This window comes from Pristis pectinata, chromosome 2 (genome assembly GCF_009764475.1).
Source record: "Pristis pectinata isolate sPriPec2 chromosome 2, sPriPec2.1.pri, whole genome shotgun sequence".
NCBI classification, from domain to species: Eukaryota; Metazoa; Chordata; class Chondrichthyes; order Rhinopristiformes; family Pristidae; genus Pristis; species Pristis pectinata.
The window spans coordinates 47,205,981-47,233,323 of NC_067406.1; the positions used below are offsets into that span (position 1 = coordinate 47,205,981).

The 27,343-nt window shown below is 40.5% G+C and overlaps 1 protein-coding gene across 1 annotated transcript in view; it reads left to right on the forward strand.

Moving 5' to 3' along the window:
* Positions 1–27,343, forward strand: part of parp8 (poly (ADP-ribose) polymerase family, member 8) — a 292,103-nt gene that overhangs the window by 140,983 nt on the left and 123,777 nt on the right. The window contains exon 7 of the mRNA XM_052010563.1: positions 20,255–20,349. Coding sequence (XP_051866523.1) covers positions 20,255–20,349 — 95 coding nt within the window. The remainder of the gene's footprint in view (positions 1–20,254; positions 20,350–27,343) is intronic.

Genomic DNA, 27,343 nt, shown 5'->3' on the forward strand with positions numbered 1-27,343 from the left:
GACATCTAAAAGTTGATTCAGCCAATAACTGACAGAGGAATCTGTATAATCTCACATGTTAAGTCTACCTCATCTTGTGGACTTCAAATTCAGTTGTGTTTCATGAAACAAAGCACTGTGAAAAAAGCCATTCTCTATCTGTCTGAACATTTTTTTAAAAACTCAGCGGGTAATGGTAAATGGTCCCACAAAACTAGCACAGTTCCTGTGGCAGTACAACTGGTGAGAACAAAGACATAATCAATCATGTTGCTAATATTCCTATTCTGGTATGTGTCATCAGCTCCATTGCATAGAAGTTGGAATTTGAATTGGAATTGGTTTATTATGGTAACTTGTACCAAGGTACAGTGAAAAACTTGTCTTGCATACCGTTCGTACAGATCAATTCATTACACAGTGCATTGAGGTAGTACAAGGTAAAACAACAACAGAATGCAGAATAAAGCATCACAGTTACAGAGAAAGTGCATTGCAGGTAGACAATAAGGTGCAAGGTCATGACGAGGTAGATTGTGAGATCAAGAGTCTATCTTAATCATACTAGGGAACCGTTTAATAGTCTTATAACAGCGGGATAGAAGCTGTGCTTGAGCCTGGTAGTACATGCTTTCAGGCTTTTTTATCTTCTGCTCATTGGGAGAGGGAAGAAGAGAGACTGTCCGGGGTGGGTGAGGTCTTTGATTATGCTGGCTGCTTTATCGAGGCAGTGATAAGTGTAGACTGAGTCTATGGAGGGGAGGCTGGTTTCCATGATGTGCTGAGCTGTGTCCACAACTCTCTGCAGTTTCTTGCAGTCCTGGGCAGAGCAGTTGCCATACCAAGCCGTGATGCATCCAGATAGGATGCTCTCTATGGTGCATTGATAAAAATTGGTGAGTATCAGAGGGGACATACCAAATTTCTTTAGCCTCCTGAGGAAGTAGAGGCGCTGGTGAGCTTTCTTGGCCATGGCATCTACGTGGTTGGACCAGGACAGGCTATTGGTGATGTTCACTCCTTGGAACTTGAAGCTCTCAACCCTCTCAGTCTCAGTACTGTTGATGTAGACAGGAGCATGTGCACCGACCCCCTTCCTGAAATCAATGACCAGCTCTTTTGTTTTGCTGACATTGAGGGAAAGGTTGTTGTCATGACACCATGTCACTAAGCTCTCTATCTCCTTCCTGTACTCTGACTCATCGTTATTTGAGATACAGCCCACTATGGTGGTATCATTTGCAAACTTGTAGATGGAGTTAGAGTAGAATCTGGCCACGCAGTCATGAGTGTATAGGGAGCAGAGTAGAGGGCTGAGGACACAGCCTTATGCGGCACTGGTGTTGAGGATAATCGTGCCGGAGGTATTGCTGCCTATCCTTACTGATTGCGGTCTGTTGGTCAGGAAGTCAAGGATCCAGTTGCAGAGGGACGTGTTGAGTCCCAGGTCTTGGAGTTTGGTGATGAGTTTGTTTGAAATTATAGCATTGAAGATGGAGCTGTAGTCAATAAACAATAGTCTAATGTAGGTGATAAAATGCTCCAGAGATTAGTGTAGGGCCAGGGAGATGGCATCCGCCGTAGAGTTGTTTTGGCGGTAGGTGAATTGCAGTGGGTTGAGGTTTCCTGGGATTAGTGTAGGGCCAGGGAGATGGCATCCGCCGTAGAGTTGTTTTGGCGGTAGGTGAATTGCAGTGGGTTGAGGTTTCCTGGGAGGCTGGAGTTAATGCGTGCCATGACCAGCCTCTCGAAGGACTTCATGATGATGGATGTCAAGAGCCACTGGGCGGTAGTCATTAAGGCACATTACCACGTTTTTCTTAGATATCGGCATGATAGTAGACTTTTTAAAGTAGGTGGGAACCTCAGATTGAAGCAGGGAGATGTTAAAAATGTCTGTCAGTAACTCCGCCAGCTGATCTGCACAAGATCTTAGGGCATGGCCAGGGACACCATCCCAGTCAGATGCTTTCCACAGGTTCATTCTCCGGAAGACTGATCTTGCGTCTTCAACCGTGACTGTGGGCTCAGGTGCATTGGAGACTGTCAGGGTGGATGGTGATATACCTATCCCCTTCTGTTCAAAACATGCATAGAATGTGTTAAGCTCATCGGAAGGGATGCACTGTTGTCGGCAGTGCTGCCCAACTTCGTTTCGTAGCCCGTTATAGTTGTAAGCTCTGCCACAACTGACGGCTGGTCTGGTTAACATGATTGGTTCATCTTTGGTACTTTAACATTGTCTTAAACCTAGTGATGAATTGAAATGTTTTGAAGTGAGTTAATAAAGGTAGGTGTGATCTGGAATAACCAACAATTGAACATTTGAAATGACAGTTTACCAACCTTGACTTTGTCCAATATTAACATACTAGTGCTGAGTAAATTGTAGAGCTAACTGAATTTACTACACCAAAAATATGGAAATAATCATCATTTATACTTCCATAATGATACAATAATCAATTTTAAATGAAATGCTGTGTAATAATGATGTATATTTACAAGCTGAGAAATTACCTTTCTATTTAGTATTAGCTGAATGACTACATTATTATTAAAACCTCATTTCCAAATCCCTGGAAGGACATCTCACGTCAGCTCAGAAGCTAAAGGCCAGTGTGATATTGGGCGGCTCCAAGGCTGCCCAGCCAGCAAGACACAAGTCCAGGAGAGAAAGGCTGGCCAGGTTGGCTGCAAACCTGGTGTGTTGGTTGCCCACGTATGGAGCTTGAGGGAGTTCTTCTCTGTTTCTGCTCTCCAAAATATGTTATAAACTTATCTTTTTGCATTTTCCTGGATCTTAGGGAGCCAAACATGTGCAGTGATGCATCTCACTAGCAGACACTGGTCCATCACAGGACCTTGAATTGATCATATCATTGAGGTCCCAATCTCCCAACACCTCTTCACTGACTGAATCTACAGGTTTCCTACTGCGGGCAAGGATCTATGCAAATTGATCCAAGTGGATTCAAAATTGGCTTGGAGATAGGAAGCAGAGGGTGGGTATTGAAGGTTGTTTATTGCCGGTGACTAGTGGTGTGCCGCAGTGTTGGGACCTTAGTTATTTGTTATTTATATAAATGATTTGGATGCGAATGCAGAAGGCTTGATCAGTAAGTCTGCAGATGACATGAAATTAGGAGGTGCTGTTGATAGTGAAAAAGGGTATCGTAGATTACAAGGGGATCTTGATCGGTTAGGGAAGTGGGCTGAGGAGTGGCAAATTGATTTCAATACAGGTAAGTGTGAGGTGATGCATTTTGGAAAGTCAAACCAGTGTAGGACTTATAGTATGAATGGTAGGGAGCTAGGGAGTGTAATGGAACAGAGGGACTTCAGAGTACAAGTGCATAATTCATTGAAAGCAGCATCACAGGTAGACAGAGGGTGAAAAAAGCGTTTAGTACGCTGGTCTTCATCAGTCAGGGCATTGAGTATAGGAGTTGGGACGTTATGTTGCAGTTGTAAAAGTCGTTGGTGAGGCCACACTTGGAGTACTATGTACAGTTTTGGTCACCCTGTTGTAGGAATGCTGTGGTTAAACTGGAAAGAGTGCAGAAAAGATTTACGAGAATGTTGCCAGGACTAGAAGGCCTGGGTTATAGTGAGAGGTTGTCCAGGCTAAATCTTTATTCCTTGGAGCGTAGGAGAATGAGGGGTGATCTTATAAAGGTTTATGAAATCATGAGGGGCAATGATAAGGTGGATGGTAGCAGTCTTTTTCCCCAGAGTAGGGGAGTCCTATACTAGGAAGCATAGACTTAGGGTGAGATGGGAAAGAATTAAAAGGGACTTGAGGGGCAACTTTTTTACGCAGAGGGTGGTGAGTATATGGAACGAGCAGCCAGAGGAAGTGGTTGAGGCAGGTACAATAGTATCATTTAAGAAGCACTTGGATCGGTACATGGAGCGGCGGAGCTTAGAGGGATATTGGCTGAGCGCAGGAAATTGGGACTAGGTGGGTGGGTACCAGGGTTGGCATGGGTTCGTTGGGCTGAAGGGTCTGGATCTGTGCTGTGTTGTTCTATGACTCTAGACACCATTGTCGTTGCTTGATTATTTACTTACCCCATGCCCTCTTTCTACCCACATTGGCCTCTGTATGGAAACCTCCTCTCTATTCCCATCGAAATATTTACCCTTTATGCTGGAGCCAGGACCATTATGTTCCTCCGGCAACTAGCTCCCGTCTCAGTTCCCACTCGAACCTGCTCGGCTTTACACATCCATCAGCTTTGCGTGGGAAATCTCTCAATTTCAAATATGGCCCTGAGGTTAAAAATAGCTTGGCCTCACTTTCTTTGTATTTACCTCCTGGGCCATTCACTTCCCACATCTGTGTTCCAGCTTCCCATGTCATTAAAGTCATGGCCACTGTTTCTGCTGGTTGGAAAGTCAGTACTAAAGGGTCATCAATTTAATGTCATTGAGACAATGAGAAGAAAGTCGTGAGAAATATTTTTTTCATACTGTCAATTGTTGGACTATAGAGAGTGGTTGAAGTAGACACTACTTCATCTTTTATCTGAAAATATGTAAGCATTCTAAGCAACAGATCCAACTGGTATATGGGGAGGATTGAACTGGTTTTGCAAAGTGTCAGCACTGACATAATGGACCCAATTTCCTCCTTCAGTTCTCAGTTGGTTTCAAGGATGTTTCATTGTTAATTTTCCCCCTTTATCTAGTGTGTATACAACGTGTACAGGAACTGACACCAGTCAGCACAGACATTGTGGGTTGAAGAGCCCGTACCTGTGCTGTACTGTTCAATGTTCTAAGATCCACATGAGCTATATGTAGAACTGAACATTTCTTTCGTCCCATGTGTGTTGTATAGGGATTGGCACTGAGACCACAAACTGTCCAGCATCTTTTAATTAATCAGATGGCATGAAAATAGAAAACTTCAAAATTGCAAAAAGACTTAACAAACAACAGAATTAACTCCTTCACCAATTATGTAATTAGTTTGAAATTGAAATTCTATTTGCCCTGCCCATTTCATTAATTTAACAAATCTGCTATCTGAAGGACATTTTGAAAATTAGATGTTTAACCCCAAGTTAGCAGTTAAATACTGTTTTTATTCTTGAAATAAATTTCTCAAATGTGCCTCTGACCATGCCAGCATGAAACTCCTGTACAGAGAGATACACGGCATCATTTAATCATGTACTTGGACAGGCTACTGATTCTGCAAGGTGGAAGGTCAAACATTTGTACATGTGCACAACTAAATATTGGTGCACTCCAGGAAGAACATGAATAAATTAAATTCTTTCTCTCTCCTCCTTGCAAATGACAAATGGAGGGCACCGTGGCACTGCAGGCAGTGCTACTGCCTCAAAGCTCCAGTGATCCAGGTTAAATCCTGACCTCGGCTCCTGTCTGTGTGGGGCTTGCACATTCTCCCTGTGGCTGTTGTACATTCTCCCACACTCATCCCAAAGATGTGCTTGTAGGTTAATTGGCCTTTGTACATTGTTCCTAGTTTGAGTGGCTGATTGGTGAATTTGGGAGGAGATAATGGGCATGTGATAGAATGGGTGACAGGGAAATAAGTGGGGAAATGGGATTAATGAATTGTTCTGTGAGCAGGTATAAACTCAATGGGATAAATGGGGCTTCTTTCTATGTGATTAGAAAATATGGAATGATGGAGTTAGTAGCACATGGATTAAAATTTGGTGGAGGATAGAAAATAAAACACTGTGATAAATGATTGCTTTTCAGATTGGGAGATGATAGACACCGATACTCCCCAACGGGCAGAGCTGGAAGTGGCTCATTTATTGTTCTGCATCAATGATTTCAATATTGTTATGCAGAGTGAAATTTCAAACTTTGCAGGTTACACTAAACTTGAAGGTGTGGTCAACAGTAGGGAAAACAGAATAGACTGCAAGAGGACATAGATATGACAGTTGATAGGCAGACAGGTGGCAGATGAAGTCTAATAGAGAGATGTGAAGAGAAACAATCTGACAGAACAAGCAAGACAATGGGACAATTATTTTGCTGAGATCCAAAATGGAGTTGCCTGCAGAAATACCCAAAACTGGGTGCTTCCTGAGCAGAGGCTGAGGCGCAGCCTTTCACTCAGTAAAGAATCAGCAGTGAGATTTCTATACTGCCCTGCTGGACTTCTTACAAAGGGGCAGCACTTCCACAGATGTCCAAGGTTAACCTGATGCAAGCACAACAAGCCCAAAGGAAGAAATGGCTGCTGAGAGAAAGAGTTGTAGAGCTTTGATGTGTTTCAAGTAAATTAACTTAAATGTTTTAAATATGTGGGTGTTTATACTTTTAATTGGGAATTGGTTTATTATTATCATGTGTACTGAGATACAGTGAAAAACTTTGTTTTGCATGCCATCTATGCAGATTATTTCATAACATAAATACATCGAGGTAGTACAAGGCAAAAAGCAATAACAGAATGTTGCATATAGTGTAACAGTTACAGAGAAAGTGCAGGTAGACGTAAGGTGCAAGGGCCATGACAATTTTGATTGTGAGATTAGGAGTTCATCTTTAATGTATGCAATTAAAAAATAATATGCTTAGTGATTTCAATATTTAACAGGTCCTAAGTGAACATTTAGAAATATTTACAAACATTCCATTTTAAGGGTGGGTTTGACATCCAGTAAGCTAGGGGGAGAAAGGGGGTGCTGGTGTGCATAGGAAAGGGGGGAATTCGAGTTGTGAAGTGAAAGACTTCACCCTGGACCAGGCTGGAAGAAACAGCATGGTCCAGGGTGCAGTGAAATCAAAGCAGCAGAAGAACCTGCTCCAATATAAAGCAAGTGGTCCAGCTCTAAACAACATGCATAAATCTGTGAAGGTGCCAGGACATGTTAAAAATTGATTATTAAAGTATAAGGGACTTGGAGCTTTATAAATAGAGCTGTTGAATCCAAAATAAAGAAATCTTTATCAAATAGTTATGCCACTTCTGGAATGTTGTGTCCGATTCTGATCTCCACAATCTAGGAAGGGATGAAGGCTTTAGAGCGGGTTCACTGGAGTGGTTCTGGAAGCAGAGGATTTCAATTGTATAGACTGAGAAGCTGCTTGGAGCAAAGAAGGTTGAGGGGAGATTGAACAGAGATGTACAACATTAGTTTAGATAGGGTAAATAAAGCCATTAGTACATGGTTCAAGGATGGGAATACGATTTAAAGCAATGGCAGGAGTGATACATTGATAATCTTTCCTTGCTGAGAATGGTTACAATCTTGAGCTCACAGTTAGCAAGGGCAGTGGGTTGAAACAATGTGAACTGGATGGACAATTGAGAGAAATAATTTGCAGGCTGTGAGGATAGTGTTAGGGAATGGGACTGACTAGATTGCTCTGTGGAAGGCTGGCGTGGACTTGAGGGGGCCAATTACGTCATTCCATGCCCTACTGACTCTGTGGTTCTGTTCTTCTGATCTGTAACTGCCAGTGTGAAACCAATGACTGCCCTGCATGAGCATGATGTAGTTTTAAATTAAATATTTGCATGCCATGAGGATGCCTTTAAAATGAACACCTTTAACTTTGATGCACAATTCTTTGACACTGATTCTCGTTGGTATTACTGGTCTGGGAAATGGAGATGGGTGGATCAGAATTGTTGATTTTGATACTGAATCTGTGGAAGTTTTATCTTTGAGAATGTCATTGAGGGTAGCAAAAACCTTGCTTCTGCACATGTGAAGTAATGGCTGGCAGTTAGTGAGTGAGAGCTAACTGGGAACTGGTGTGAATTGGCAGAAAATGGAGGCAGAGTACAGCTGAGATAAGTGACACTGAACTGAAAGGTATGTTTACACAAGGAAGTCTGGAAGCAAGTTAATTGAATGTGACAAATCATGCAATCGATGGCCAATTGAGAAACTTGTGTGGGAAGCCATGAACCTACAGTTAGATGCTAATAAATGTTTGCCACAAGCAGTTATTAAATGGGGAAAGGAAACAGGTGGCTAACTAAAAGGCTTACAATGATTTAAGTAACAATTTCAGAGAGTGCTTGGTTATTTAAACAATTTACAGTGGGGATTTAATGACACTGTGTGATGTAAGAGTGTTATTTTCCTCTGAGACTGGCACTTAAGTGCAGTCCAGGTTAATCCAGTGAAAGTCTCTATGCTGGATGTAAGATTGCTGGATGAAATACATTTGTAGAGATCACTGGCTTGTAGCAAGACATGCCCATAACTGTAACTATTTGTCACCACCTTAACAATATTACTGAGGGGAGATAGAGATTAGGATTGAATGAATGAAGTGTTACTGGAAGAGAGTGAAGGGATCCCAACTCTGCATCGAACTCAGGTTGCACTTGACCTCAAAGTGGTGTGTGCTGGCACTCAGTGGGTTAAGAGGTAATTATATCAAATGTATTCTCCTGTTGACCAGAGCTCCCCAGTAGAACTTGATTGAACTCCACGTCAAACAATGTAAACTAAAACATGTTTGAGTATTATGAGAGCGTGCCACTGCAGTGTTACGTAAAGGCCCGCTGACTGAAAATCCATTTTTAAATGGTGGCCTGTGATCTTGCACAGCAACAAATCACACAGATGGAGTAAGAATGCATTTGCATTTCTGTTTAATATTCAGCGCAGTTTTATCAATATAATCAAGGTATTAGGCTAAATTATAGCAGTGGTGTTTTAGCACCTGGCACAGAAATAAAATGTGCCAGTTTTGATTTTAACATTAAGCTGCAAATGTTTCTATAATTGCAAAGAAGACATATGTACCTAAACCTTTGCAGCAATTGTGTGAAAGTCACTCTGGGATATTACATTGCGCAATTCAGGCTTGGTTAAGTTTTAAATTTGAATCATTATTAAATCACATTCTGATTGTGCTGGAGGCTTCTTTGCCTCATATGGGGACACTGCTAACAAGTATTGTCTGTGATCAATTTCAAATCAAACATTCCTGCTCAAATTTAGCGACTGTTTTTACCATAGAAATGAGATGCTTGGAGATTCAACTGTAAATATTCTGTTCTCTACAAGGTTTGAAAGTTCTACTTAGACATTCGAGTTAGTGGAAACATGACGAGCTCCTAAAGTCAGAGGTAATTTCAATATTAGATGGTGTAGGATTACAGGAGGGGAAGAAATATCTTTTATATGTAGGTACAATTTGGAAATGAAAGAAGTCAAAATGTTTGCTAGCAGAAAATACAAAGTTAAATGAATAGAATTGAATAATGTGTCTGAATAAAAGTTAATTGTGGTATATGATGAAATAAAGGTATATATTAAGAATAATGAAACAAGGTTCTTAAGAAGTTGTGAGCACAATATTGATTCAATTTGAAATAATTTGGAAATTAGGACCAGTTAAGACTGCTCAAAAACTTGCCTTTTAAAACAGAAAACTGCAAAACAAAATGAGAGCAATATAAAGTAAAATTTATGGTTGGAAAATTTGGAAGGGGTTGATTTTAACTTTTGGGCCCTGACCAGGATAATGTGCTGTCAGCCTGCTCATTATAGGTAAAGGAGGCTGGAGCCATTCCATTGCATGATACCCTCCCAATTTTTGCCTTTCAAACTTGACAATTGAAGGCAAAATTCATGCTGATTTGATTTTTCTCAAGGGTTTTGCTGGTGCAATATATTCAAGAATTCTCTGTGGGGGATTTTTTATTTGATCATCAATTGACACAACTTCTATTTGAGCTGAAAACCAGTGGAGTCTGAAGTTGAATTTGTGAATAGATACAGTGTTTTTAAGAGGTGTTTTATCCCATTGGGAATAGTACAAAGCTCCCAGTGTCAAAGCATAGACTATTATTTTACTTAATTTATATAGAAATACAGAAATAACCTGTAATCAATAATTAGAAAGGCACCAAGATAGAGGGAGTAATGGAACACAACACCACAGATGAGTTCTTGCAAAACCACTCAATTTACTTATGCAAATAAGCAGACAGATGGCAAATGTGCATTTATATACTGCATTTAATCTATTTAAAGCGGTGCAGGCAGATCATAAATTATTATTTTACTTTTCATTTTCTGGAGCGATGTGCCTTTCTTTTTGGCATTAAAGTGGATGTAAACAGTTGCTGGGCTGAAGCATTATGATGTGAGACTAGTGCTTTTCAGAATTCTATTACATTCAGCATGGTTACTGATCTGTTGCATTACAATCCAGATCTACTGTTCTAAAATATGAATTAAGAACCAGCTTATTCTTATGGAACTGAATCTTGCTGGACCCAGTCCCTGCAGTGCTGACCCTTCTGGACTCTCAGATCTTGAGGGCCAGTATCACAGCTGCTCTGCATCCTCCAGTGGTCTGGCAGGGTTTAGCAGTGACTGGGCCTTGGCTGGCATGGTGCAAAGGCCCCATAATCCATCATCTCGGACTACCCATTTCTGCTGCATGTGTACAGATCTCTGAGCTGTACTGAAGATTCAAGTTCTGATCAGAACCACTATCTCCAGATGGCAAATTTCACCACAGGAACTCTTGCATACCCTTACTATTTGGATTAGCTTTGTACATTAACAATTTAGAGAAATATATGCTTCATGATGAAAAGTAGTGCATATGCTTCATGATGAAAAGTAGTGCAGATAAACCCAGACATAACAACTATGAAGTGACACCTTAATAAAAGACACTGATTATACTGTTTAAAATAACAGGTTAACACATTGTTAAAATGGTAGAGGAATCTTGGAAGAATGTGTCACAATCTCATCATGTTCTGCTAGATTGAATTTCAAGGGCAATCTGCAACCACAGCCTATATTCAAGCTATAAAATTTCTTAACTAAATGCAATCAATTCAGGCAAAGAAAATCTTGAAGTGTAAAATAGATAAAAGCAGACATTGCAGATTCTAATTGGATAGAATCTGCTATTGCCCCATGTTGTTAAGGGCAACCGCATCACTGTGAATCATCCTAATACTGAAGTATAAAGTGTAGCTCTGAGAATATTGCATGATGAATTCTGAATCCTAAACATAAACAGTGCAACTACGAGGAGAAATCTCAGTCTTGCTGTTCTTTGGAGAATTCTGTGCTCTGTAGGCTCACGACAGTAACAGAATCTAAACAGCCCAGCAAGTTGTGCTTGAACGATTGAATTCTTTAACGGAATGACAGAGAGGATCGATAAGTGGACTGCAGTTGAAATTTTTTACATGGACTTATAAAAGCCACTTAATAAGGTAGCACACAAAAACTTATTATGAAATCTGCGAGATTGAAGAAACTTGGCTGGAGGCAGAAAAAAAAAGTAGTTGGGGAAAGTATATTCCACTATCTTCCCTGGCATCAGTTACTGCTCTTTTAGATTGTGAGTTAATTATCTATACCTGTAATGTCTGCAAATGGTACACAACTCAGAAATGTAATAAACAATGAGGATGGTCATTAAAAGTAAGGAGAATGTTAGCAGGTAGTAAAAGCCACTTAATAAGGTAGCACACAAAAACTTATTATGAAATCTGCGAGATTGAAGAAACTTGCACTGCAAAGATTTAAGGATTTAAGATGGTGGTTGGAGTTGCAGCAAATGTCTCACAGCTCCAGTTGCCCAGGTTCAATCCTGACTTGCAGTGATAGTTGTGTAGAGTTCAGAGCAAAAAAACAAGATGCTGGACAACCTCAGTGGGTCAGGTAGCATCTGAGGTGGGAAGTGGACAGTTAACAGTTCAGTTGAGACTCTTCATCTGGACTACTGGTCCAGCATCTTGTTTTTTTGCTCCAGATTCCAGCATTTGTGGTCTTTTGTGTCTCCTTTGTGTGGAGTTTGCCTCTGACTGTATGGATTTCTTCTAGGTGCTCGGGTTTCCTCACACATCTCAAACACAAGTGAATCAGTAGGTTAATTGGTCACTCTAAGTTGCCACTTGAGCACAATTTACAATGGTAGTGGTAGAATCAAGGGGGAGTTGATGGGAATATATGGGGAGTAAAGTAGAATTACTGTAAATGAGTGTTTGATGGTTGGCACAGTCTTGGTGGGCCAAAGGGCTTTTTTTCATGCTGTTTGACTCCGTGATATCCATATCTAGAATGGTGGAGCAAGCTTGAGGGACTAGATGAGTACTCTTGTTCCTGTGTCTCTATGTAAGGTTAATGGCAAAGAAACCAAAGGGACTTCAGTCATTTTTGGCTGTTAGCACTTTTTGATCATGAATGAGCTGCATTTGGAATGCACTATCCCAGAAGGATAGTGGAAGGTAATTCCTTGTCAGAGGGAATTAGAAATATATTTGAAAAGGAAAAGAAGATCCTGACTATAGGGAAATTGTGGAGGACTGGCTCTATTTGATTAGCTCTTTCAAATCTACAGCATAAAAACAATAAATTGCCCTCAAAAATAACTTCTCTGTTCTCCATAGGGATTGATAGTTCTGCTGTGTGTTTCCAGCATCTTTTCTATTTTAGCTGGAATTTTCCATTTTTTAAAAACCAAACTAGCTGGCTTTTAAATTATAAGAGAATCCTGTAAGTTATCAAGGGGATACAAGATCTCAGAGCTTCTGTTAAGGTGCAAATTGGTGATGTTAATTCATTATTAATATTTAAACACAATTGGAGATTATTGTATGTATGAAGACCACCTAAATAAACTTCATTGTTGTGTGAACTAGCCTTTGGCCTCTGTGCAAAAGCAAAAAATGGACAACACAGACAGCTATACCTTGTAACAGTTAGTTGCTAGTGCCAAAAGCACAATGTAGAAATAGCTATGCATTGTGCTTCATTTACAAAATTTAGTTATGTCGACTGGGGACAAATTACTGGCCACAGATTTTAGTCTGTTTCAGAATCATTCTCAGATTATGCAGACCAATTATGTCCTTGGTTTCTCATGCTTAACTAACGTAATTTAGCAGGAAGCGGGGTGAAAGCCAAGCAGTTGTACATAAAAGGGATTTCTGGCATACTTTCTGTGAAGTTACAATGGCAGAGCTGCCACAACTTCAAAGAAAGTCAAGTTAGATCACACCTACTTGAGTACAAGACAAGCTCCAAAGCAAAGTAAGGCCTCGTTGACAAAAACAGAAAATACTGGAAATGCACAGCGGAGTGGGCATATTCTGTGGTGAAAGAGACAGAGCTAAGCTTCAGGTCAGGAAAATTCTTGTTGTTACATGAGTCTCTTTTCGAAACTCATAACGAACACACTTCAGGAATTGGGCAGTATGCCTATCACAATCTTCTATCCCTGAAGTTGAATGGATCTGCAGTACAAAGGTGCTAATGAAATTTTCTCTGTGTGTAGCTTGAACCTTCTTCTAGTGGCAATATTTTTCAACAGTACAATGATTTAATAGTTGTGCGGACTGCTTGTATCAGCAAATCTAGAATTTATTTACCAAAAATGAATTTGTTCAGTGCTTGAGTGGTGATATGCCTGGAATGCACAGTATTGATATGTTGTTAACTGACTGGTTAGGTGCTTAATATCCCGTAGCTGCAAATGTGGCAGCAGATTGAGTTTACCACAATTTCTACAATAAGCATGGGGCTTGAATTATTCAGTTATTATTTTTGGTTCAGTTTACAGCTTTTTTTTCATTATATAATAAATATTTGACAAAATGGGCATTTTTAGTTATTTAATTTTAAGAGGTAAGTATTTCTATTTTCAATTTATTTAATAAATCATAACTGAATCAGTAATAACAACCAGGATGTCTATATATTCAAAGTAATATAATTCCATGTTTGTTTTTACTGTCTTGGGTATTTTTCCGCTAGGTTCTCCCTAACACACCACTGATTAGTGTATTTTGTTGTATATCCTTCAATAAATGTGATTGTTCAGTAACTTGCGTACATTATTAATATTTGAAAGCTGCACTCTTAAAGCAAAATTGATGCTCCTCATTATCAAATATATTGTAAACAAAATAAGAAACAGCATTGATAAATAGGTCTTTGGGGGTATTACTTTGGACATTGTTTCTCAATGCTTGAATGTATTGGTTTAGCCAAAGGACTGCAGATGCTGGAACTTAGATGAAAAACACGATGATGCTGGAGGAACTCAGCAGGCCAGGCAGCATCAGTGGAGAAAAGCAGGTGGTCCTGAGGAAGGGTCCTGACCTGAACCATTGACCACCTGCTTTTCTCCACGGGTGCTGCCTGGCCTGCTGAGTTCTTCCAGCATCATTGTGTTTAAATCCAAGCCTTGCTCTATTTGTTTTAAAATTGTGGAATCATATAGCTTTACAGGATGGCAGGAAAGAAGTTTAGTCTTGTGCGAAAGCTATATGAGTCCACCCCATCTTTAATTTTACTTTATTAAACTTGTAAATTTATTCTCTTAATTGCATCATTAAGAAAATAGTTAGAAATACTCATTTATGGATTCCAAGTGAGAAACTTCTTGAGACATAAACTTTTTAAATTATTGTGGCCATACCTTTAAAATGAGGTATTGCTGCCCTCTTTATTTTTCACTGGTAAAACAGCAATAGGAGGGCTAAAAATTTAAAGGCAGCGGTAAAGACACTTTAATCCAAAAATGACATAAGGAAAAACTCACTTTAAGTAGCCTTAGGTTAATCTTTGGTTCTGAAATATATTACCTGCAGTATCAAAAGGATCAAAAGGAATTCTTCGGTCCGGTGGTGGAGGGGCAGGATGAGGGTCTTGGGGGGAATTGATACCTGGATCATTGGGTTAGATCTTCAGGGATTGAAAGTGTGATGAAGTGGATGTTTGATTGACAGATGCATTCAGACGGAGGGGATTAGACAGGCAGATTGTTGGCTATTGAAATGGGGGATAGTCAGGCAGCAGATTGGTCTTCAGGAGATGGGGTAGTGGGATTCAGGCTGAAGGGGGATATCTGACAAGGTTCATACTCGTAATGGGAATGCTCTGTGTATGTTACTGAATGAAGGTTTATCAGAGACTGATTCCCCATATTAGTTGCTATAGACAGGTCCACTTTGACTAACACTAAACTGGGCCTTCTGGAACTATGAATATTTGTATCTGTGCAGGTTACCCACAACTTTCGCAGGCCAGGTTTGCATCAGTGAAAATCCCAAAAGCAGCGTCTAGACACGTGGTGCATGCTGTAAGATGCCGTTATGTCGATTTGGGCCCCTCTGTGTGTTCGCATGCCAAATGCATAGTGGACCTGAAGGAACATCACATACTGCAGAAAAAACAATGAGTCCCTTATTTCTCTTTATAAATGACCTTTAATTGAAACTGGATCACATGGCAAATGAGAACGTGGCACCATACAGCCCCATATTGAGGCCATGTTGACTCCTGAAAGTGAGTACGATAGAAAATTGCTTCCCGCTATTTATTAAAGCTGCAGATTCTGATACTTGGACAAAGCCAATGTCATTAAACTTGGTATCTGTAAACAGACAAAGACATTTACTGAAAACTTTTTATAAATACATTTCCCTTCAAAATAGCTGAGTGAGAAATACCTTTGGCTCTGAATATATGGCAATATTCCACGTACTCAGAAAAATTTATTCAAAATTTAATTTCGCCACACACCATGTGTATCAACTGGATCATCCACATGGCTATTTGCAGATGGAGGGCCAATGACGATTGCCAGCATTTGCTAATAAAATTGAAGCCCATACTTTAAATTTTCAATAGTGCAGTTAACCACTATGACCTAACAAGGTTTACATAACGTCACTTTAGTTCAAATTTGCTGTCTTTTCAGATTTTTCAGATGCATTAAAAAAAATACAAATTACTAGCAGTGAGAAATTCTTGAGACCTTATTTCACTGTCAGAGTTTCATTGGTCAGGGCACTGAGTACAAGAGTTGGGATGTCACGTTACAACTGTACAAGACATTGGTGAGAATACACTTGGAGTATTGTGTGGAGTTCTGTTCACCTGGCTATAGGAAGGATGTTATTAAGCTAGAAAGGGTGCAGAAAAGATTCACAGAGATGATTTTTTTTTTCCCTGGAGCGTGGGAGGCTGAGGCGTAACCTTGTAGAGGTACATAAAATCATAAGAGGCATTAATAAGGTGAATGGTGACAGTCTTTTTCCTTTTAGAGGAGTCTAAAACCAGAGAGCATAGATTTAATGTGAAATGGGAAAGATTTGAAGGGGGCCTGAGGGGCAGCTTCTTCACACAGAAGATGGATGTTATGTGAAATGAGCTGCCAGAACAAGTGGTAGAAGTGGGTGCAATCACGATCTTTAAAGACATTTGGACAGATACATGGATAGGAAAGATTTAGAGGGATATGGGCCAAATGAAGGCAAATGGGACAAGCTCAGGCAGGCACCTTGGTAGGCATGGACTAGTTGGGCCGAAGGTCTTGTTTCTGTGCTGTGTAACCCTATGACTCTAATTTAGGACTAGACCTTGAACTGCCATCTTGTAACAGCAGAAATGTAATCTGTCTTATTTGGATGTACATGGTGATAGACATGTTCACAGCTGTAACCCAGTAGGTGGCTATGCATTATGCAGCTAAATTTCTTCTTGATGAATTGTGCATTTTCTTCTTGAAAAATGAGAGTTTGGCATGGTTGTCAGTAATAGGTTTTATCTTGAAGCTATGCCTGAGGCAGAATATGAGAGTATGTTTCGGCTTAGCGCAGGTGAGGAATAGATTGGAACTGGTGATAGTTTCTGACAAGTAATTGTAAGGTTCAGCATGAAAGGCTTAATCCTGCTAAATTTTCATGCTCATCACACAGATTTTAATGACTGGCCAGGGAGCTCATTTTAGTCCAGTCAAAGAAGCATTAATGAAGCAGTAAAAGCCTCAAAATGGGATCAATGGGCTCATCACCAGCTGCCATTTCTCCAAGGAGCCTTCCCCTGGACATTGGGTGTAACAGATCTTTCAAGGTCTTAATCATTTTGATTGCACAAATTACAGTCTTGAGAAAGATCATTGACCTGGAGCATTAAATCTGCTTCTAGCTCCACAGATGCTACCTGACCTTCTGAGTATTTCCAGCATCCACTGATCTTATTGCTAGGTACTGTGATGTTGCTCAGATCCTGGCTGCATGTATGTGAACAAGTAGGCACAGCACACGCTGCAGATATTCTGCCCATACTCCTTGCCATTGAATAACCCAAGCAGTAGTCTTTAAAAGCATAGCCACAGCTCATTCCAGTGATGAAGCAGAAAAGCTCAAGGTTATGTTTTATGGAGATGGAAAGAGCAGTGTTGTATCTTTTTTTTCTGATTCCGCTAAAACTCTGGAGGTCAATCAAGCTGGTATCTCTCCTTCCCCTACCACAGACAATACATTGCCCTCCAGGGCCAATATTACTGACCAGAACATGTTTTGCATGCCTAAATTGTATTAACCTGGAGCTGCAAGTTGCCGCAAGATGTCCATTTATGATGTGCAGTTGATGAGAAAGACTTACTTGAGATCAGATCACAAAATGGTCCGCAGTAACTCACCCACCTGAGTGGCGGATCAGCACCTGGGATGTCCTTCTGGAATTCAATTATCTCACATCCCATAGTTTTCCATCCCTGAAAACATTACATACTTTCATCCATGGAATTAGTGAGAAAGGATTCCCTACAATTAAGATCCAGCTGAGTTTCTAATGAAGACTGCTATTTTTAGCTGTGGGGATGAGATGTGCAATAGTCGGTCGCGAAGAATTTATAAAGTATTCCCTGTATGGAATTTAACCTGACACCTACACCTAAAACCAGATTATCTGGACATCATCACAATGCCAATTCCAGGACGTTGTTACACATAAATTGGCTTCTGCTTCTCTTATGTGACATCTGTGGCTCTATCACAATAGTGCTTCTTCTCGGGCAGTTCTCTGGGGTTGAGGATCGTTTGCTTCCATTCCATTCTGAGGGGGAATGATAGGTGAAGGTGGGATCTGCTGTCCATACCACAGGTGGGGAAAGAGGTGCTCAACGAGGCAAGTGGTTGGGTAGTTTTGAAGGTGGTATGGATTTGAGGTTCTCAAAACTATCCCGAATTCTCCATCACCACTTTGAGTGCTAACAGGCCACAGATTCCCATAGTCAGTGGGGATGTTGCACTTTTTCAAGGAGATTGAGAACATCCTTCCACATCTTGCTGAGTTGGAGCTTAGAAAAGAGTTTTTGTTTTGGGAGTTTGGTGAATGAAGTGACCAGAGATAACTGAGTTTGGGTAGGGCCTCAGTGCTGGGTCTGTTGTTCTGAGAGGACACTGATATTGGTTAGATTTGACAGTAGATTTGGAGTATTTTGCAGAGTCAGTGGTATCTCTTCAGTGCTTTGAGGTGCCTACTGTATGTAGACAAAGTCACAGAAGTATATGGGAGGGCAGGGATCACTGCTGCCAAGCAGATCATGAGCTTTGTGTCTAGTCCTTGAGACTCTTGTTTCCTCTGTTGGCTGGTGCACTGAAGGTAGTAGTGAATTTCACCACTGATCTCTGCCTTCATTGAAAGATGACTCCGAGATCTAAGAAATAATCCATGTCTTCCAGGGTCGTGTTGTGGATCTTTATTGTCGGGGTTGTTGTTGTACAGCAGGGACAAGTTGGGAGAGAATCTTTATTTCACTGATTTTTAAATACATGGCACGTTCTCTCATGTGTAACTCGGAGCTTGGCCTCCAAACACACAAATGTGCAAGTGTTGTCTGTGTATTGCAGTTCAGTGATTTGAGTTTGGAATGGTCTTGGTTCTGGAGTAAAGACAACATTGCTTGAACTATATAGTCCTATAAACTAGCATCACTCCAGCAAGGAGCTTGCTGGATGTGTGTTGAAATTTTGAGGTGAGAAAAACTGCAAAAAGCATTGGGGCAATGATACAGCCTAGCTTGACACCGGTCTCCACTCAGATTTGTTTTGTTGTTCACCTGTTGACTAAAATCATGGCTTACTTGCCATCAGGTTGCAGATGTTAGGTACAGACAAGTGGTGCCCAGTGGGCCATTTTCTGTTCCATTCAACTCCATGACACTGTGAAATTTTTGCACCAGCCAAATTTGTGAAGAATTCTCCATAATCCCTCTCAATTGATGGAATCAAAGCCATTGTGATATCAAGGATGTAATGTTACTGCCTACACTTCTCTTGGATGTGTCTCACTGAAGATCATGTCCACTGTGTCTCTAGATGAATGGAATCCACATTGTGTTTCAGGGAGCTCACATCTGTCACTGGGAGGAGGTGGTTGAGGAGGACCCAGTGATGACTTCGCCTGTGACAGACAGCAGGGTGACCACTCTGTAGTTACTGCAATCAGATTTATTCTCTTTCTGGAAGATGGTCACAATTATGGCATTTCCAAGGTCCCTGCCATATCCTCCTATTCCCAGACTTAGGAAATAAGGTTGTGAATTTATGACTGAAATCCCTTTCTGCCAAGTTTTTGAGCTTCAGCAGGGCTACCATCTGCTACTGAGGCCTTGTTGTTTTTCAGTTGGCATCTGGCCTTTTCAACTCTTGCCGGTCTTATCAGTCTGGAGTGGATTAACAGTGGATCATTAGTTGAAAAATGATTTGAGACACCCTCAGGCTGTGAAAGGAGCAATCTAAACACAATGTTGTTAACAGATGCCACAGGTGGCATGTTCACCCATTCTGTTCTGGATAGACAGGCACATTTTTCTTTCTACTCTGTAATTTGATTTGCCAAGAGAAAATGCTGGAAAGGTCATTGGCCTAACATATTAACTTTTGTTTTTCTCTCTGCAAATGCTGCCCGACCTGTTTTTATTTAAGATGTCCAGCATCTGCAGTTTTGTGGTTTTCCTCATTTAGTTTCTTGTTTTGCCTCCTGTTTTTACATTTTTCCAGACTGTGATTGGGGGGGGGGGGGGGGGGGGGGAGGTGGTGCTGGTGGGGCAGTTAGATAGGCACATGTGAATACTACAACAGTGTGGGATCTGTTCCTGGGTGAGATGGTTTACTCCTATCCTTCTGTGTGTTCATATCTGAAAAGTATGCTGTTGGTAACTATAAACTTCCAGAAGCATGGAAACTGGACAAGAGCTATAAGCAGTAATTGTGAAGGCCAATCTCTCCTGAACTAAAAGAATGTTCACAGGAAAGAATCTCAGGCATTCAAAATATTCTTTCAAGCCTGAAGAAAAACTGTTGGGTTTGTTAAAGAATGAAATCATCAACTTAATACGCTAGATAGACTTCTGTACATAATATCTTATTTTGTCTTAAATAAGAAAACAATTTGCTTTCTGAGTGAAAAGTTTTCATTTGTCACAATCTACACTTCTTTGGGTTAAGTGCACACTAACTAAGTTGCAATTATGATTTCAGGGAAACTATGATGGCGAACTTCATAAACACCCACAGCTTGAAGCTGACCTGGCAGCCGTGAGAGAGATCTATGGACCTGGCGCAGTATCCCTCAGGTACGTTACCCTATCAGGGAGTTTGCTCATGAATGATCAGCCCTACAGTACAGGTGATGGGAATGTTCTCAACTCATGCAATTTTAATATCTGTTCACTTGTGGTACTTGTCATTGGAAGTCTGAAACTACTCTGGTGATCAATTTTATTTTTCCAGTCTTTCAGCAACTTTAAGGCAAAGGTAGAAAGAGGAACAGGGAGAATTGGAATAGTTACGTTTAGTTTCAAAATCTATTTGTAAGATAACTGAAAAATAGGAAACAAGCACGAAGAATGCTGACCTCTGAGGGTATCAGTGTGCCTGATGTACTTATTGCTGCTTGTTGACTATAATTTATCCTCATGAACCATTATAGATAAATAAACTGGCTGAATAGGCAATTTATTCATACGTGTCAGGGTCACTTTTAATAGTGTCAAAATGAATGAATGTTCTAAGTGTTGAAAATTGCAGGGTAGGGACAATGCTGATATCTCTGTTTTCTATTGCACTCTTTGTGGCTATTGTTCTCCCATGTTGTCAGGCAAGATGATGGCATAATGGAACTTTTCAGACTGCAAGTACACAGTAAGCTGTTACCAGAGGGTATCGTGATGACTGTTTGTTAAAGTGATTTACATTGTTTATGCTCACAGCCAAAATCTTGACCCTTCCCCACACCAGGGTAATCCTAACATTTGCGAATCTCAGTACCTAGCCATCTGGTCCATGTAACTCCTGTGGCTCACTCACCTGAGCTCATCCCTGAATTTAAAGAAGTAAATATAAGCAATAATGCCGGATTCAAAAAGCTAATGTTTGTTCGTTTCAATGAAGGAATGACACGTATGGTTTTAATTGTAGGAGCTTAATTTTAAATCTGCATAGTACAAACTTACAGATATTCGTTATGTTGTAATTCTTAAATGTAATCCACATGATGCCCAGATAAGGAGATAAAAATTGGATAATTTCCTCATATACGGCATGATTCCTGGTCTTATTACAGCAGATTATAACTAAAATATAAAGCTTAAGTAATTTTAAATGTATAATGCGTTGTATAAAATATATATTTTGTTCTCATAGCGTGGGAAATCACTCATAAATAAAAGAATTACTTCTTTTTAGTTCTAAAGCAATAAATGTCAATTGTATTTTTTGACATTCCTAGATGTTAGCAAACAATGTTCTGACATAAGTGAATTATTAACATTTTTGTAATATTCTTTAACTTGAAGATATACTTATATTAACTTAGATTTTACAGAATGGGAGCAAAAGTGTTGCCATCACTGCTATTATCTCTTGTAATTGACAAAATTTCAGGATTTGTGGATACACCTGGGTAACTGCATAAATCTGGGGGGTTCTTTTATTCAACTTTTCATATGTACGTATAGCTGTCAAAGCCAGCATTTATTGCCCTTGAGAAGATGGTGGAGAGCCATATACTTGAACTGCTGCAGTCCTTCTAGTGAAGGTACACCCACATTCACATTAGGTTGGGAGTTCCAGGATTTAGACCCTTTGATGACGAAGGAATGATATATTTACAAGTTAAGGTGGGTGTGACCTGGAGGGAGGCATGTAGATGTGGCATTTCCATGTCTCAAGTTTGGGAGGTGCTGTAGGAGTAGTCTTACCGAGTAGCTTCTATGTATTTTGAGATAGTGCACACGGCAACCACTGTGCACTGATGCTGGATGGAATGTCGTTGAGTATTAAGAGGAAGAGGTTAGACTATTTGTTGTTGGAGATAGACAATGCTTGGCATTATTGTGGTACAAATTTTATTTCCTGCTTTTTAGCTCATTTCACTGGGCAACAAGCAGTGCTCCAACAGTGGATTCTTCGTGGATTTCAGCATGGGAGAGGGATATGTTCCACATTTACCTCGTGTATTCTTTGCACTCGATCCAAAGATTTGCAAAACGTGTTCTCTACTTGGTCCGAACGGTTGATTTTCTAAAAAGTAATAAGTTTAAAATATTATTCGAAATCTTTCCATTTTATTTCTTAAATCTTTATCACCTTGTTAATTTAGGTATTCTGAAGTGTTTGAAGCTGTTTGGAAGTGCTTGAAGTGTATAAGAGAAATTACAAGTTTTTGAAACTTGTATTATTTGCTAAGGTTGAGTCTATTCAAATGTTTACATTATTTAAGTTTGTTGTTTAATTACTTTTAATGGTTTTAACATAGTCTTGAATGGCTCAGAAAAATTGTATGTTCTTCAAAAGACAGTTTTGGGTAAGTCTTTTCATTTATTTCATTTTTATTCATATTGTGGGTGGTCTTGATTTGGCTATCCTAAAGTGATGCTCTGTATGATATCGGAAGCTGTTTTGAGGCACACTGCTTTATTATGGAGAAACCTCCTGGCAGTTTCCATATTCATCCTGAGAAGATTGTCAGAGGTACTTTCATCAATTTTTCCCAAGGTCAGCAGCAAGCTAATGGGGCTTGTTGCTATCTGCAAAATCAGCCCCATTATGAATATTTTAGAATTTAATTGACTATGTCTGAAAATCAGAACAAATTTCTACAGAAATTTCCCTTAGGATATTAAGTTAGAGGTCTTCCTCACTTATAATTGCAATTGGCAGCTATGCATGAACAGATGAACAAGATGAACAACACTTATGGAATCAGGGTGATTTAGGTTTGGCTTTGGGAATGTCCCTTTCAGCTTTTGCAGCTCCCATCAACCAGCAAATAATATCTGTGATCTCTGTCCATATTATTGAGTCAACTTTACGATGACAAAATAATTAAATAATTCTCAGCCACAGGACAGAATACACAAGACAGATTTTGTGAAGCAAACCGTGCTGTCTCTGGCAGGGGTATGAAAGCTAACATGCCTCATGGAGAGTCAGTAGGATGGAGAAACACTCCCAGAGGAGGATAATGTGTCAGTACTAAGTACAGGTATACACTCGCACACTCACACACTTCCTTCAGTTTGTTTTCCCTCATTCCTGTGGCCCCATCACCCCTTCTCTTTAACCTCCTCCGCCCTCATGGCCTGCCCATCCATTCCCCATTTCCTTCTCTTTATTCCACGGTCTACTGTACTCTCCCACTGGATACCTTCTTCTTCAGCCCTTAGCCTCTTCTATTTATCACCTTGCAGCTTCTTACATCACTCCCTTTCACCCCCCCCTCCCCCACCCACCTACCTTCCCCCTCTCACCTGGACTCACCTATCACCTGCCAGCCTGTGCTCCACCCCTTCCCCTCACCTTATTCTGGCTTCTGCCCTTCTTCTGGCTTCTGCCCTCTTCCTTTCCAGTCCTGATGAAGGGTCTCGACCCAAAACGTTGACTATTTATTTCCCTCCATAGATGCTGCCTGAGTTACTGAGTTCCTCCAGCATTTTGTGTGTATTGCTCCAGATTCCAGCATCTGCAGAATCTCTTGTGTCGCTGGTTTACACTCAATAGTTCTGGTTATAGCACCAGAGGAAATGAACAAAAGGTTATGAACAAAACTGTTACAGAAAAGACAGCCAAATTAAAGCGATCTTTAATATTTGGAAAAAAAGGTGATGAAGATCTTGAAATTATTCATTTAGGGAAAGAGTAAGCAAAGAGAAAATGTTATTCAAGGCAAGTATTATTCATCATTCAACATTCTTAAGAGAAATCCATGGGATCTGGAGGCAGGGTCCATTGACTTACAGTAAGAAACTGATCAAACAGTTAAGATTAACTGGGCCTGAGAGTTGGAAGGCTTGGGAGGGATAGGAGACAGTCTGCCCTCCAAGATAAGATTTTGTACCTGTTTTAGTACTACTTCTGTATTGCTCTTCATTGTTTATTTTTGATGGTAGAACTCCTAGCCTCTTTGGTTATAGCATTATTTAATATTCATATGGAATTACACTTAAATATTTACCTTCACTTCTGTTGTACACTGATTGCAAGTAATAGCACAAACTTCAAGCTTTGCTTTGTAAAGAATTCAAACTTCATGATCTGATCCTTAAATTAACCCAAACCATATACCTTCTGCAAAGTGATCAAGCAGCTCAAGGTCACATGGAATGGGACAGTTTGTCAAAAAATGCTGCATATTTTTGAAGTCCTTAAAGGGGAGAAGAATTTACTTAAAATTCTGATTTTATAGCAGCCCCATTTCCTCATACAATCGCCATAATCTGTATGGAATTTCAATAGCTTTTCCATGGCTTTGTCAAGGGCAGGTCCTGCCTTACGAGCCTGATTGAATTTTTTGAGGATGTGACTAAACACATTGATGAAGGAAGAGCAGTAGATGTAGTGTATATGGATTTCAGCAAGGCATTTGATAAGGTACCCCATGCAAGGCTTATTGAAAAAGTAAGGAGGCATGGGATCCAAGGGGACATTGCAAAGTGGATCCATAACTGGCTTGCCCACAGAAGGCAAAGAGTGGTTGTTGACAGGTCATATTGTTACGGACTCAGTGAAAGTCCCTTTAAGATAGAGAGTGTGTGTGTATGTGTGTGTGGGGCGTGCTTACGTCAATAGAAGATAAAGAACGTAATGACGTTGTTGAAGAAGAAGAAGAAGGAGAGAGAGAGAGAGAAGGGAGAGAGACACCAGCCTGCTTGTTTTCTCTATCGATGGATGAGAAACAATAACTGTGTTTGCTACTGAAATCCATACTTGGAAGTTGGAAGTAATCCGGTGGAGTTCACTTTGTTGCTGACCTGTAGAAGGAAACAGGTATTTGTGTGTGGACGACCACGATTCGGATGCTTTTCGGGGTGAGGAAGTCACTACCGAGTAAACGCTGGAGTGTCGTTTGGGTTCCATCATGGAACATTTGGATTTCGTATTTACTCTCCCTATGTTTCTCTACGTCTACGTCTTATCTTCAGACAACGGTGGTTGTTGAAGAAGCCCTTGCTCATGTTTCACCTTATGGCTTGCGGAACTGAACTTTAAGAACCATTCCGGAACTGGGAGTTTTGGACTTTGTCACACACACACACGACGAGTTTAGTTTTGGGGTTAACGTTCGAGGTTTAACATTTTTGAATTCTAACATACTAACATTTTTACTTTTATTTTACGTATTATCATAAGTAGTGATTAATAAAATAGTTTTTAACACTGAATCATGCTCAGTGTGTTTCTTTTGTTGCTGGTTCGTGACAATATTCTGCATGGAGGTCAGCGACCAGTGGTGTGCCTCAGGGATCTGTTCTGGGACCCTTACTCTTTGTGATTTTTATAAACGACCTGGATGAGGAAGTGGAGGGATGGGTTAGTAAGTTTGCTGATGACACAAAGGTTGGAGGTGTTGTGGATAGTGTGGAGGGCAGTCAAAGGTTACAGCGGGACATAGGATGCAAAACTGGGCTGAGAAGTGGCAGATAGAGTTTAACCCAGATAAGTGTGAGCTGATTCATTTTGGTAGGTCACATATGATGGCAGAGTGTAGTATTAATGCTAAGACTCTTGGCAGTGTGGAGGATCAGAGGGATCTTGGGGTCCTAGTCCATAGGACGCTCAAAGCAGCTGCACAGGTTGACTCTGTGGTTAAGAAGGCATATGGTGTATTGTCCTTCATCAATTGTGGAATTGAATTTAGGAGCCAAGAGGTAATGTTGCAGCTATATAGGTCCCTGGTCAGACCCCACTTGGACTACTGTGCTCAGTTCTGGTCAGAAAGGACAGAGTAAATGTGGCTAGGCTGTTTCCCTTGGTGGGTGAGTCCAGGACCAGAGGGCATAATCTTAGAATTTGAGGGTACAGTTTCAAAACAGAGATGAGGAAAAATTTCTTTAGCCAGAGGGTGGTGAATTTGTGGAACTCCTTGCCACGTACAGCAGTGGAAGCCAGATCAGTGGGGGCGTTCAAGGAGGAGATAGATATATATCTAAATAGTCAGGATATCAAGGGATATGGGGATAAGGCTGGAAATTGGGATTAGAATAGTTTTTTTTTCTTCTTCTTCCCCCATTCCCCATTTCTCATTTCTATTTCCCTTTCCTTGGAGCAGACTCGATGGGCCGAATGGCCTGCTTCTGCTCCCTTGTCTTGTGATCTTGTGATCTCACTATAGGAAGGATGTGGAAGCCATAGAAAGGGTGCAGAGGAGATTTACAAGGATGTTGCCTGGATTGGGGAGCATACCTTATGAAAACTGGTTGAATTAACTCGGCCTTTTCTCCTTGGAGCGACAGAGGATGAGAGGTGACCTGATAGAGGTGTACAGGATGATAAGAGGCATTGATCGTGTGGATAATCAGAGGCTTTTTTCCAGGGCTGAAATGGTTGCCACAAGTTTAAGGTACTGGGGAGTAGGTACAAAGGAGATGTCAGGGATAAGTTTATTTTACTCAGAGAGTGGTGAGTGCGTGGAATGGGCTACCGGCAACGGTGGTGGAGGCGGATACGATAGGGTCATTTAAGAGACTTTTGGATAGGTACATGGAGCTTAGAAAAATAGAGGGCTATGGGTAAGCCTAGTAAATTCTAAGGTAGGGACATGTTTGGCACAACTTTGTGGGCCAAAGGGCCTGTATTGTGCTGTAGGTTTTCTATGTTTCTATAAATGCCAGGGTAGGTGGTGTCTAGCACAGCTGATTGGCAAATGTGAATATGTTGTATAGTAGTTTTATCTTAATCTGTTGGTTGTCATACATTGCAAGGAAGTGTAGACTGTTGCTATGAAGGGCTTGTGAGTGAATGCTGTTGCTGAAGGGGACAATAAAACAAATGTGAAGGACAGGGCAAAGCACAGATGATTGGAAGAACACAAAGTGGCAATGAAATAAACAAACAATTTATCAGCCTCCCCTTAGCATAGGAAGCTCAACCAGAATAAATCCTACAAGAGACAAACAGACCATCAGTGCATGGCAGTTCATTTGAATCACTCAACAATGATTAACAGAAGCCTAGTAATCAGATCACAACACAAGGTGCAAAATTAAATGAAATGGCCCAAAGGCATAAATCTAGATTCAAGTCCATCTCTCAGCCTTCAGTTGGATGAAGGATGTAAAACATTATTAA